At 41.5% G+C, this 14368-nt stretch overlaps 1 protein-coding gene across 3 annotated transcripts in view; it reads left to right on the top strand.

Moving 5' to 3' along the window:
- Positions 1-14368, top strand: part of MROH7 (maestro heat like repeat family member 7) — a 59450-nt gene that overhangs the window by 9764 nt on the left and 35318 nt on the right. For all 3 annotated transcript variants that reach the window (XM_086717067.1, XM_086717069.1, XM_086717068.1), the window contains exon 3: positions 19-1323. In XM_086717067.1, coding sequence (XP_086573193.1) covers positions 93-1323 — 1231 coding nt within the window. In that variant the 5' untranslated portion in view covers positions 19-92. The remainder of the gene's footprint in view (positions 1-18; positions 1324-14368) is intronic.

The raw sequence follows: 14368 nt of genomic DNA on the forward strand, positions 1-14368 counted from the left end.
TGCTTTTCTTCCTCTCAGGAGCATTGTAGAGCGTTCAACAGTTGGCTTTTGGAGAGAAGGGGCAGTGGCATTGAGAGACCTCCAGACCAGGCATGGCTCTGAGCCCAGGGGCTAATCTGGTCCTCTGTGAAAGCTCGAACATGACTCCCAGTCTCGGCCTGGCAGAGGCCCCAGATTCAGGCTCCAGCACTATCTCTGGGCCCCACACAGACATGGGCCTTGTTCCTCTCTTGAACCCACCCTTGAATCCTGGCTCAGATCTTGTTCCAGATCTCAATTCAACTCTGAGTCCTGTCTCAGAGGAGGCCCCTGGCCTGGTGTCTGGTAACACCCCCAGGCCTGGTGACAGCCAGACTGTGCCCCCAGTCCCCCTCCAGATCACCACTTCCTACTCTGGTGAAGCCCTGGGCCTGAATTCAAATCACGTCTCAAGGCCTGACTCACAAGGGGTCCTGGGTCCAGCCCCAAACCTTGTGCTGAGCCCCAGCTCTACTGAGGCCCAAGATCTGAGCTCAGGGAAGCACTCTGGGCTCAGTTCTGAGGAGGCTTTCAACTCTCTCTCAAGCAAGATTTTTGATGTGGGTCAGAGTAACTCCAGTCCTTCCAGGACTGATGCAAACCCATTTCTAAGGCCCTGTTCAAGAGAAGCCCTGGTAGTGGGCCACTGTGTCTGTAGGTCAAGCTCAAAAGCTCTCCTTATTCCAACCTCAAATTCTTCTCTGGACTCTGACTCCAACCAGCTACACAGTGTGGGCTCAAGAAACACCTCCAAGCTGTACCTCAATGCGGGTCCAGGTTCTTGTGGGACCCTGATCCCAGATGTCAACGAGACCATCACTGTGGTTTCACATAACAGCTCTGGATCTGTCTCAAAAGGAGTTTTGGGTACAGCCTGGAACACGAGTTCCAAGGGAACCATCAATGTGGCTTCAAATAACAATCTCAGGTCTGACCTGAACATGACCATCACTCAAGCCTCATGCTTGACCCTGATTCCTGGCTCCAGCAATAGTATCAGCCTGCATTCCAGCACCCGTGGACCCAGCTCCACCCTTTCTCCACCCTCGTGTATGACTCTGATCTTGGGCTCCAATGAGACTCTCAGCCTGGGTTCCAGCCTCATCTTCAGTGACACCTCTACCCTGACACCGAGCAGCCAGCAGGATTATTTTGAGGACAATAGCATCCATGCCATACCCTTGGACAAGAATCTGGGGAGCTGGGATGAGATGGTTGGCACTGAGACAGGCCAGTTCTCGCTGGGGTTCCCCACCTATAATACCATGGACAAGGACACCACAGCCTTCCAAAGCATCCCAGAGGGTGAGTATGGCAAGGGTGATGGCCCCAGAGAGGGCAATTCCCTGGAAGAATTTTGTATTCAGTCTTGCAGGGCAGGGAGTTGGGGGGAGGAGAGGAGAGGAGAAGAGAAGGGAGAGGAAGGGAACAGCATACAATGGACAACATGCAATATATTAATTACCCACAAGAGATCCAGTGCTCAGACTCTGCTTGCTGTGTGACTTGGGACAAACTACTTTCTATGAGCGTCAATTTCCTTAACTGTAATATCCCCATGTCATAATATTTTTATTATGTCCAAATTATGTGTCCAATAACTAACAATACATTTCTTTTGAAATGTATGCCTCTTTCTTTCTAGTTAAATTTCAGACCTGGCTTCTCAGGTTGCTAAGTTTGACGAGTGGAGGGGCTCCTGGGTGGCTCAGTCGGTTGAGGGTCCAACCTCAACTCAGGTCATGATCTCATGGTTTGTGAGTTCGAGCCCTGTGCTGGGCTCTGTGCTGACAGCTCGGAGGCTGGAGCCCACTTCCGATTCTGTCCCCCTCACTCTTTGCCCCTCCCACGGTCACACTCTCTCTCTCTCTTTCTCTTTCAAAATAAATAACATTAAAAAAAAGTTTGACCAGTGGCGCATGCGGACTCCGGGCTCAGCTCACTTCTGTTGAGTGTTTGATATTCCAACTTGAGCAACGACTTGAAATCCTGTCTGGAGCCTGTACCTCACCTGTGATATGCAGGAGTTCTATAAATTAGTCCCTTATCAATTTTTGATGTAAAGATCTTTTTCCAATTATTTATATCTCCAAATATTTTTGTTTGTTCATGAGCCAATTCTATATTGTGATTTTTTTAAAAAATACCACGGCTTTGTAAATATGTCTTTATAAAGATATAGTATGTATCTGGTAGGGTGAGAATTCCTCTTTGAAGTTCTTCGCAAAATTATTCTGAGGACAACAGCATCCACACTGTGTCCTGGAGGTTATTAGTAGACCCTCTTTCTTCCATATACATTTTATTATTGTCTTTAATTATGTTATTTTTAAAAATTATTTATTTATTTATTTTTAAATTTTTATTTTCTAAATTTACATCTAAATTAGTTAGCATATAGTGCAATAATGATTTCAGGAGTAGATTCCTTAGTGCCCCTTACCCATTTAGCCCATCCCCCCTCCCACCACCCCTCCAGCAACCCTCAGTTTGTTCTCCATATTTAAGAGTTTTTATGTTTTGTCCCCCTCCCTATTCCTATATTATTTTTCCTTCCCTTCCCTTATGTTCATCTGTTTTGTCTCTTAAAGTCCTTATATGAGTGAAGTCATATGATATTTGTCTTTCTCTGACTGGCTAATTTTGCTTAGCATAATACCCTCCAGTTCCATCCACGTAGTTGCAAATGGCAAGATTTCATTCTTTTTGATTGCCGAGTAATACTCCATTGTATATATATACCACATCTTCTTTATCCATTCATCCATTGAGGGATATTTGTGTTCTTTCCATACTTTGACTATTGTTGATAGCGCTGCTATGAACATTGGGGTGCATGTGTCCCTTCGAAACAGCACACCTGTATCCCTTGGATAAATACCTAGTAGTGCAATTGCTGGGTTTTATTTTATTTTTTTAATGTTTATTTATTTTTGAGAGAGAGAGACAGAGACAGAGACAGAGCGTGAGCAGGGGAGGGGAAGGCAGAAAGGGAGACACAGAATCCAAAGCAAGCTCCAGGCTCTGTGCTGACAGCTCAGCACAGCCCGGGCAGCAAGCTTAGCCCGATGCGGGGCTCAAACTGCGAACCTCAAGATCATGACCTGAGCCCAAGTCAGACACTTAACTGACTGAACTACCCAGGTGCCCTTATTTTTATTATTTTTTTAAGATTTTGTTTTTAAGTAGTCTCTACACCCAACATGGGACTTCAACTCATGACCCCTAGATCAAGAATCATATGCTCCATTGACTGAGCCAGCCAGGCTTCCCTTCCGTATGCATTTTATAGTATATTTGTCTAGGTCTTCAAAAAGCCTTTCTGGAATTTTTATTGGTATGTTATTAATTTATCCATTTATTCAAGTTCTTCTTTATGTTGGATATATCTTTTGCTAAAATTAAAAAAATTTCCATATAGATCTAATGCCTTTTTTTTTTTTGATAGGTTAATTCCTAGGTACTTAAAATTTTTTTTTAACATTTATTCATTTTTGAGTGGCAGACAGAGACAGAGCATGAGTGGAGAAGGGGCAGAGGGAGGGAGACACAGAATCTGAAACAGGCTCCAGGCTCTGAGCTGTCAGCATAGAGTCTGACACGGGACTTGAACTCACAAGCTGTGAGATCATGACCTGAGCTGAAGTCAGACGCTTAACCGACTGAGCCCCCCCAGTGCCCTTACATATACCACATCTTCTTAATCCATTCAACTGTTGTTGGATATTTGGGCTCTTTCCATAATTTGGCTATTGTTGATATTGCTGCTATAAACATTGGGGTGCATGTGTCCCTTCAAATCAGCATTTTTGTATCCTTTGTATAAATTCCTAGTAGTACAATAGCTAGGCTGTAGGGTACTTCTATTTTTAATTTTTTTTTTTTTGAGGAACTTCCATACTGTTTTCCAGAGTGGCTGTGCCAGTTTGCATTGCCACCAACAGTGCAAAAGTGTTCCCCCTTCTCCACATCCTCACTGGTGTGTCCTGAGTTATTAATTTTAGCCATTCTGACCGGTGTGAGGTGGTATCTCATTGTTATTTTGATTTGTATTTTCCTGATGATGAGTGATGTTGAGCATCTTTTCATGTGTCTGTTTGCCATCTGGATATCTTCTTTGGAAAAGTGTCTGTTCATGTCTTCTGCTCATTTCTTCACTGGGTTATTTATTCTTCAGGTGTTGAGTTTGGTAAGTTCTTTATAGATTTTGCATACTAACCCTTTATCTGATAGGTCATTTTCAGATATCTTCTCCCATTCTGTGTCAGTTGTCTTTTAGTTTTGTTGATTGTTTCCTTGGCTGTGCAGAAGCATATCTTGGTGAGGTCCCAATAGTTCATTTTTGCTTTTATTTTCCTTGCCTCTGGAGACATATCAAGTTAAGAAGTTGCTGCAGTTGAGGCCAAACAGGTTGCTGCCTATTTTCTTCTGTAGGATTTTGATGGTCTCTTGTCTCATATTTAGGTCTTTCATTAATTTTTTAATTTATTTTTGTGTATGGTGTAAGAAAGTGGTATAGTTTCTCATTTTTCTGCATGTTGCTGTCCAGTTCTCCCTACACCATTTGCTAAAGAGACTGTCTTTTTTCCATTGGACACTCTTTCCTGCTTTATCAAAGATTAGTTGGCCATATATTTGTGGATCCATTTCTGGGTTCTCTATTCTATTCCACTGATCTATATATCTGTTTTTGTGCCAATACCCATACTGTCTTGATGATTACAGCTTTGTAATACAGCTTGAAGTCCCAAATTGTGATGCCACCAGCTTTGGTTTTCTTTTTCAACATTACTTTGGCTATTTAGAGTCTTTTTGTGGTTCCATACAAATTTTAAGATTGTTTTTTCTAGCTCTGTGAAGAATGCTGGTGTTATTTTGAGCGGGGTCTCATTGAATGTGTAGATTGCTTTGGGTAGTAACGATATTTTAACAATATTTGTTCTTCCAATCCACGAGCATGGAATGTTTTTTCCATTTCTTTGTGTCTTCCTCAATTTCTTTCATAAACTTTCAATAGTTTTCAGCATACAGATCTTTTACATCTTTGGTTAGGTTTATTCCTAGGTATTTTATGGGTTTTGGTGCAATTGTAAATGGGACCAATTCCTTGATATCTCTTTCTGTTGCTTCATTATTGGTGTATAGAAATGCAACTAATTTCTGCACGTTGATTTTATATCCTGCAACTTTGCTGAATTCATGTATCAGCTCTAGCAGTTTTTTTTTTCTTCTTGTGGAGTCTTTGGGTTTTCCATGTCGAACATCATATCATCTGTGAAGAGTGAAAGTTCGACTTCTTCTTTGCCAATTTGGTTGCCTTTTTTTTCATTTTGTTTTCTGATTGCTGAGGCTAGGACTTCCAACCCTATGTTAAACAACAGTGGTGAGAGTGGACATCCCTGTTGTGTTCCTAATCCCAGGGGGAAAGCTCTCAGTTTTTCCCCATTGAGGATGGTATTAGCTGTGGGCCCTTCATATATGACTTTTATGATGTTAAGGTATGTTCCTTCTATCCCAACTTTCTTGAGGGTTTTTATCAAAAGCGATGTTGTATTTTGTCAAATGGTTTTTCTGCATCTATTGACAGGATGATATGGTTCTTATCCTTTCTTCTATTAATGTGATGTATTATGTTGATTGATTTGTGAATATTGAACCAGCCCTGCAGCCCAGGAATAACCACTTGATCATGGTGAATACTTTTTTTAATGTACTGTTGAATTTGATTTGCTAGTATCTTGTTAAGAATTTTTGCATCCATATTCATCAAGGATATTGGCCTGTAATTCTCCTCTTTAGTGGAGTCTTTGTCTGGTTTTGGAATCAAAGTAATGCTGGCTTCATAGAATGAGTTTGGAAACTTTCCTTCCATTTATATTTTTTGGAACAGTTTGAGAAGAATAGATAGTAACTATACTTTAAATATCTGGTAGAATTCCTCTGGGAAGCCATCTGGCCCAGGACTCTTATTTGTTGGGAGATTTTTGATAACCAACTGAATTTCTTTGCTAGTTACTGGTCCGTTCAAATGTTCTATTTCTCTTTGTTTGAGTTTTGGTAGTGTGTGAGTGTCTAGAAATTTGTTATTTCTTCCAGATTATCCAGTTTGTTGCTATATAATTTTTCATAGTATTCTCTTATAATTGTATTTCTATGGCGTTGGTTGTGATCTCTCCTCTTTCATTTGTGATTTTATCTATTTGAGTCCTCTCTCTTTTCTTTTTGAGAAGTCTGTCTACAGGTTTATCGATTTTGTTTATTATTTCAAAAAACCAGCTCTTAGTTTAAAAACCAGCTCTACTGTTTTGGTTTTTTTTTTGGATTCTATATCACTTATTTCTGCTCTAATCTTTTTTGTTGTTGTTGCTACTTAAAAAATTTTTTTAATGTTTATTTTTGAGAGAGAGACAGACAGACAGAACACAAGCGGGGAAGGAACAGAGAGAGGGAGACACAGAATCTGAAGCAGGTTCCAGGCTCTGAGCTGTTAGCATAGAGCCCGGCACAGGACTCGAACTCATGGGCTGTGAGATCATGACCTGAGCTGAAGTTGGACGCTTAACCAACTGAGCCACCCAGGTGCCCCAATTTCTGCTCTAATTTGTATTCCCTTCTTCTGTTGGCTTTGGGCTTTACTTGCTGTTCCTTTTCTAGCTCCTTTAGGTCTAAGGTCAGGTTGTGTATTTGGGAACTTTCTTGCCTGAATCGTCCTCTTAGGACTGCTTTTGCTGCATCCCAAAGGGTTTGGACTGTCGTGTTTTCATTTTCATTTGCTTTTATGTATTTTTAAAATTTCTTCTTTAATTTCTTGATTAACCAATTCATTCTTTAGTAGGATGTTCTTTTTAAATTAGTTTTCTTTATTTTTGAGAGGCAGAGAGAAATGGAGCATGTATGGGGGAGGGGCAGAGAGAGAGGGAGACACAGAATCTGAAGCAGGCTCCAGGCTCTGAGCTGCCCGATGTGGGGCCCAAACTCATGGACCGTGAGATCATGACCTGAGCCAAAGTCGGATGCTCAACGGACTGAGCCACCCAAGCACCCCTCTAGTAGGATGTTCTTTAGCCTCAATGTATTGGGGGGCTTTTAAAAGTTTTTCTTGTGATTAATTTCAAGTTTCATAGTGTTGTGATCTTAAAATATGCATGGTATGATCTCAATCTTTTTGTACCTTTGGGGGCTGTTTTGTGACCTATTATGTGATCTATTTTGGAGACTGTTCCATGTGAACTCAAGAAGAATGTATATTCTGCTGCTTTAGAATGTTCATTTATTTATTTTTGAGAGAGAAGGAGAGAGAGAGGGGAGACAGAGGATCCGAAGCAGGTTCTGTGCTGACAGCAGAGATGTATTCTGTTGCTTTAGGATGAATGTTCTGAATATATCTGTTAAGTCCATCTGGTCCAATGTGTCATTCAGAGCTGTTGTTTCCTTTTTGATTTTCTGCCTAGATGATCTGTCCATTGTTGTAAGTGGAGTATTAAAGTCTCCTACAATTATGGTATTATTATCAATAGGTTTGCTTATGTTTGTGATTAACTGGTTTATATATTTGGGGCCTTTCATGTTGGGGGCATAAATATTTATAATTGTTGGCTCTTCTTGATGGACAGACCCCTTCATTATGTTATGATGCCCTTCTTCATGTCTTGTTACAGTCTTTGTCCTAAAATCTAGTTTGTCTGAAGATAGTATGGCTACTCTGGCTTTCTTTTGACATCCATTAGCATGATAGATGGTTCTCCATCTCCTTCCTTTTAATCTGCAGGTGTCCTCAGGTCTAAAATGAGTCTCTGGTAGGCAGCATAGAGATGGATCTTGTTGTTGTTGTTTTTTTTTTTAATCTATTCTGATACTCTATGTCTTTTGATTGAGACATTTAGTCCATTTACATTCAGACTGGTTATTGAAAGATACGAATTTAGCGCTATTGTGTTATCTGTAGATTTCATGTTTGTTGTGAAGCTCTCTGGTCCTTTGTAGTCTTTGTTGCTTTCCACTCAGAGTCCCCCTTAGGATCTCTTGCAGGGCTGGTTTAGTGGTCATGAACTCCTTTAGTTTTTGTCTGTCTGGGAATGTCTTTATTTCTCCTTCTATTTTGAATGATAGCCTTGCTGGATAAAAAATTCTTGGCTGTATATTTTTTTCTATTCAGCACATTGAATATTTCCTGCCACTCCCTCTGGCCAGCCAAGTTTCAGTGGACAGGTCTGCTACTTACCTTATGTGTCTACTCTTGTAGGTTAAGGCCCGTTTGTCCCTAACTGCTTTCAGAATTCTCTCTTTATCTGTATTTTGCCAGTTTCACTATGATATGTCATGGTGTTGACTCGTTTTTTGTTGATTTTGAAGGGAGTTCTCTGTCCCTCTTGGACTGGATGCCTGTTTTCTTCCCCAGTTTAGGGAAATTCTTAACTATAATTTGTTCAAATAAACCTTCTGCCCCTTTCTCTCACTCTTCTTCTTCTGGAATTCTTATGATACAGATACTGTTTTGTTTCATGGAATCACTTAGTTCTCTAATTCTCCCCTAGTGATCTCGTAATTTTGTTTCCCTCTTTTTTTCAGCTTCATTATTTTCTATAATTTTTATCTTCTACTTCACCTATTCTTTCCTCTGCTGCTTCCATCCTTGCTGTCACTGTTTCTAGTTTATTTTGCATCTCAGTTATAACATTTTTAAATTCATTCTGACTAGATCTTAGGTCTTTGATTACTGCAGGAAGAGTTTCTCTGGTGTCTTCTATGTTTTTTTCAAGCCCAGCTATTAGTCTTAGGACTATTATTATAAATTCTTGTTCAGATGTATTATTTACATCTGTTTTGAGCAATTTCCTGGCTGTGATTTCTTCTTGGCTTTTGGGGAGGATTCCTCAGTTTTGTCATTTTGGCTAAGTTTCTGGGTTTTGCATGTTTTGAAGGCTTGTTATGTTTCCTGCACCTGTAAGTACTACTGTATTAAAAAGGGGTCATACACTGTCCAGGGCCTGGTGCTTCAGGAGGTGTTTTTGATATATGTGGGATGCATTCTGTTGTTGCATTTTGGCTGCTCTGTCCCACTGGTCAGTCTTCTGCAGAGCTCCTCCTTGCTTGTAGTGGGGGTTGTGTGCTTTGATTTGTTCATGGAAGTAACCCTGGGGGAAAAAAAGGAAAGCAATGGGGAGCCTGATCCCACAAAAAGAGAAACATGAAAAGAGAGAAAAGAAAACCAAAAAGAGAATGAAAAAACTATAAGGCTAAATCCAGAGAAAGAGACAGGAAAATAAAGAAGAAGAAAGAGAATAGGTGGAAAAAGAAGAGAATAAAAATGGTCAAAAGTTATATATTTATAATTTGATCAAAAACACATCAAGGGCACCTGGGAGGCTGTCAGATGAGAGTCCGACTTTGGCTCAGGTCGTGATCCCAGTTTGTGGGTTCTAGCCCCTTGTTGGGGTCTGTGCTGACAGCTCAGAGCCTGGAGCCTGCTTCGGATTCTGTGTCTCCCTCTCTCTCTGCTCACCCCTGCTTGCACTTTGTGTCTCTGTCTCTCAAAAATAAATAAACATTAAAAAATTAAAAAAAAATCAGAAACTATGAGCCTGATTCCCAAAGAAAAAAAAGAAGAGTGAAGAAAGAAAAAGAAAAGAAAAGAAAGAAAGGAAGAGAAAAGAAAAGAAAAGAAAAGAAACAAACAGTTGTCTGTTGGTGCCTGGGACCTGTGGTTGTGCTGGTCTGGAGGAGAGGCTGGCTGCCTTGAGTCAGTAAGTCTGGCTCCAGTAGATAAACACTTACCAGGTGCGGAGGGGCGGGGTTTGGTGTAAGCGGGTCTGTCTCCACTGGGGGCTGCTGTGCTGCTCTCTGAAGTCCCACCATATTGGTGTTGGGGGGAAAATGGCGACACCCCAATCTCTCCTCCACTGAACAGTTATCTCAAACCATGCTATTCAGGCAGCCCTCACTGGGGCAGGCGGCTTGCCCTGCTTCACACTTCTCCCTCACTTCCCAGGCGCTCAGCTGGGATTCAAAACCCCAAGCCTTAAAGGGCCCTGCACCGTGTGGCTCCTCTTCCCTGTTCCAGAGTAGAGGCGCTCTGCCCTTCTGATAAAAGGCCTTTGGGTGGCACCTGCAGAGTCTTTTATCCTTGTGGAGGCAATAAACTCTTCCCAAAGTACCTTGGAAGGGGACTGTTCTCTCCCAGTGCACCCCTGAGATCCCTACACTGTGCTCTGCACTCTAGGGCCTTCTCCTTCCTCCCCAGGAGCGTGCACCATGGCTCCAAGCTTTGCTTCGGAGAGAGTCGTGCACTTCTGAACCTCTGAGTTTCAGCTCATAAGGCTGTTTGCAAAAAAGAAAAGGGCACTCTCCATATTTCTCGTTCCCCAGTCCATGGTACAGAGAGGTTTTCCTCTTGTGCTAATCCAATGCTGCACTTTCACAACCCCTCTTTCTTTTTCTCCCTTTTGTCTCTCCACAGAAAGGGTTCCCTCCCCTCTGTGCCTATACCATTATATCTCTCCCAATTCACATACACGCACCTCGATCCTGCCAGGCTGTTTCCCTCCAACTGTGGAGATCCTCCTACCACTCTACAGATCAATTTCCTGGATGTTCCAAGTGATCTGACCTCAATACAGCTGTTGTTTGAGGGATGAGGAAAATCTTGGTCCCTCTACTTCTCTGCCATCTTAACTCGTTCTATCATATGTTATTGTCCAACACAATTCCTATTTTGAATATTGATGGTGCTGATGATATAGAGGAGCTTTAGGCAGGTTGGTTTTTTCTTTAACCAGCTTTATTGAGATATAATTTACATAAAATTTATCTACTTGATGTATACAACTTAATGGTTTAAAAATATACACGGTGTTATTCAGCCATTACCACAATCAATTTTAGAACATTTTCATCATCCCAAAGAGAAACCTTAGACTCCTTAGATGTCATTCCCAACCCATGACCCCCAGCCCTAGTCAACCACCAATCTACTTCCTGTCTCTATAGATTTGCCTCTTTCGAACATTTCATATAAATGGAATCATACAATATGTAGTCCTTTGTGATTGGCTTCTTCTCCTTAGCCCAATGTTCTCAAGGGTCATTCATGTTGTAGCACGGATCAGTAGGACTTCATTCCTTTTTATGACTGAATAATATTCCACTGTATGGATATACCACATTTTGTTTATCCATTCATCAGTTGATGGATATTTGGGTTGTTTCTGCCTTTTGGCTGTTTTGAATAATACTGCTCTGACCATTCATGTATAAACTTTTGTATGGATATGTTTTCATTGTTCTTTGGTATACACCTAAGAGTAGGATTGCTAGCTCATATGGCAACTCTGTGTTTAAGTGTATAATTCGGCGGCATTAGTCCCATTCACAATTTGTACAACCATTACCACTATCTAGTTCCAAAACTTTTTATTACTCTAAACAGAAGCTCGTACTATAAAGCAATAGCCCCCTTGCCTCTCTCCCTAAGCTCTGGTGAACTCTAATCTATTTTCTTTCTCTGTGAATCTGCCTACTCTAGATATATCATGGAAGTGGAATCATGTAATATTTGTCCTTTTGTGTCTGGTGTATTTCACTCAACGTAATGTTCATCCATGCTGTAGCATGGATCAGTACTTCATTTCCTTTTATAGTTGAATAAAATTTCAAATGTGTATTACATTTTATTTGTCCATTTTTACCCATGGGTGGGCACTTGGGTGTTTCCACTTCTGGGCTATTGTGACTCAGGCTGCTGTTATATAAACACCAGTGTGCAAATATCTGTTTGAATCATTATTTTCAATTCCTTTAGATATACCTAGGAGTGGAATTGCTGGATCACATGGTTGTTCTATGTTTAGCTTTTTGAGGAACTGCTAAACTATTTCCCAGAGTAGCTGTACTGTTTTGCATTTCCCCCAGCAACGTACAAGGGTTCCAATTTCTGCACGACTAATCTCCCCTTGCCAACACTTGTTATTTTTCAGAAACATTTTTATAATAGACATCCTAAAGGCTGTAAAGTGGTATCTTATCATGACTTTGATTTGCATTTCCCTAATGACTACTGATTTTGAGCATCTTTTCATGTGCTTATCGGCCGTTTGTATATCCTCTCGAGAAAAACAGCTATTCAAATCCTTTGCCCATTTTCAAATTTGGTTGTTTTTTGTTGTTGAGTTTTAGAAGTTCTTGTATATTGTGGCTATTACTTCCCTATCAGATGTGTCATTTGCAACTGTTCTCTCCCATTCTGTGAGTTGTCTTTTCTTGGTGGTGTCCTTTGATACACAAAAACTTTAAATTTTGACGAAGTCCGATTTGTTTGTTTTTCCTTTACTGTCTGTGCTTTTGGTGCCATAGTTATGAAATTATTGCCATATCCAGTGTCATAAAGTTTTCCTCCTATGCTTTCTTCAAAGCGTTTTGTAGTCTTAGCTTTTAAGCTTCGTCTCCGACTTAATTTTTGTATGTAGTGTGAGGTGGGGGTCCAACTTCGTTCTTTTGCATGTGGATATCCAATTTGACCAGAACTATTTCTTGGAAAGGCCACCCTTTCCACACCGAATGGTCTTGGCACCCTTGTCAAAAATCAATTGACCACACATATGAGGGTTTATTTCTGGGATCTCTATATAATTCCATTGGTCTATATGTCTGTCCTTATGCCCAAACCACACTGTCTGGATTCCTAGAGCTTTGTAGTAAGTTTTGAAATCAGGAAGTGTGAGTCCAGCACCTTTTTTTTTTTCAAGATTGTTTTGGTCATTTAGAGTCAATCTTTGCTGTTTAATAGGAACGTTTCGTTCATTTGCATTTAAAAAAATTTTTTTTTCAACGTTTATTTATTTTTGGGACAGAGAGAGACAGAGCATGAACGGGGGAGGGGCAGAGAGAGAGGGAGACACAGAATCGGAAACAGGCTCCAGGCTCTGAGCCATCAGCCCAGAGCCCGACGCGGGGCTCGAACTCACGGACCGCGAGATTGTGACCTGGCTGAAGTCGGACGCTTAACCGACTGCGCCACCCAGGCGCCCCTCATTTGCATTTTAAAAGAAAATGTATTTTCAAATTGCATTAGCCTTTTATTTTTATTTTTATTTTTTTTTCAACGTTTATTTATTTTTGGGACAGAGAGAGACAGAGCACAAGCGGGGGAGGGGCAGAGAGAGAGGGAGACACAGAATCAGAAACAGGCTCCAGGCTCTGAGCCATCAGCCCAGAGCCTGACGCGGGGCTCGAACTCACGGACCGCGAGATTGTGACCTGGCTGAAGTCGGACGCTTAACCGACTGCGCCACCCAGGCGCCCCTGCATTAGCCTTTTAAAAACTTTTCCAAGATGGGGCGCCTGGGTGGCTCAGTCAGTTAAGCGTCCGACGTCAGCTCAGATCATGATCTCATGGTTCGTGAATTTGAGCCCCCTGTCAGGTTTTGTGCTGACGGTTCAGAGCCTGGAGCCTGCTTTGAATTCTTTGTCTCCCTCTCTCTCTGCCCCTCCCCCACTTCACATTCTGTCTCTCTCAAAAGTACACATAAAAAAAAAACTTTTCCAAGGTATATAACATGTATCAGTAAAATATGTAAAGTGTACTACGAATCTCAAGCGTACAGCTTGGTGAATATTTACATCCGTATGCATCTTGGTAACTATCACACAGATCAAGACATAGCTCTTGGGGCGCCTGGGTGGCTTAGTTGGTTGGGCGTCCGACTCCGGCTCAGGTCATGATCTTGTGGTTCAGGAGTTCAAGCCCCACTTCGGGCTCTGTGCTGACAGCTCGGAGCCTAGAGCCTGCTTCGGATTCTGTGTCTCCCTCTCTCTGCTCCTCCCCCCCACACACTGTCTCTCTCAAATGAATAAACGTTTAAAAAAAAAAAAGACAACCAATTTGACAATAAATTTCATATATATTTTTTTTTTAAAAAAAAAGACATAGATCTTTTCTGGCAGCCCAGAACCTCCCTTGTGACCTTTTCCATTCGATACCCCTTCTTCTGGGGCAGGGTTTCTCAACCCTGCTGTTATTGACGTTTTGTGTTAGAGAATTCTCTGTTGTGTGGATGTGGGTGTGGGTGTGGGAGGGCTGTTCTCTGTGTTGTAAGATATATCCCTGGACTCTACCCAGTAGATGCTATTATTGTGATGCTCATATTGCCCCCAGTTTGGCCAATGGGATCCCCTTTAAGCAAGCTTTTGTGTCTCTCTGACATGTCCCCATCATTCCTTAAGTAAGCTCTCTTCCTTGTTTTCGGGTACAAGATGTCTCAGCCTTGTTCTGTACTTTCCTGCCCAAGTCCCAGACTCAGCCATTTCTCCAAGGAGCCTTGTTCCTTTCAGTGGAAAATGGTACCTAGGAGACAAG

Source organism: Puma concolor, chromosome C1, assembly GCF_028749965.1.
Source record: "Puma concolor isolate L17-30 chromosome C1, mPumCon1.1.hap2, whole genome shotgun sequence".
Lineage (NCBI taxonomy): Eukaryota > Metazoa > Chordata > Mammalia > Carnivora > Felidae > Puma > Puma concolor.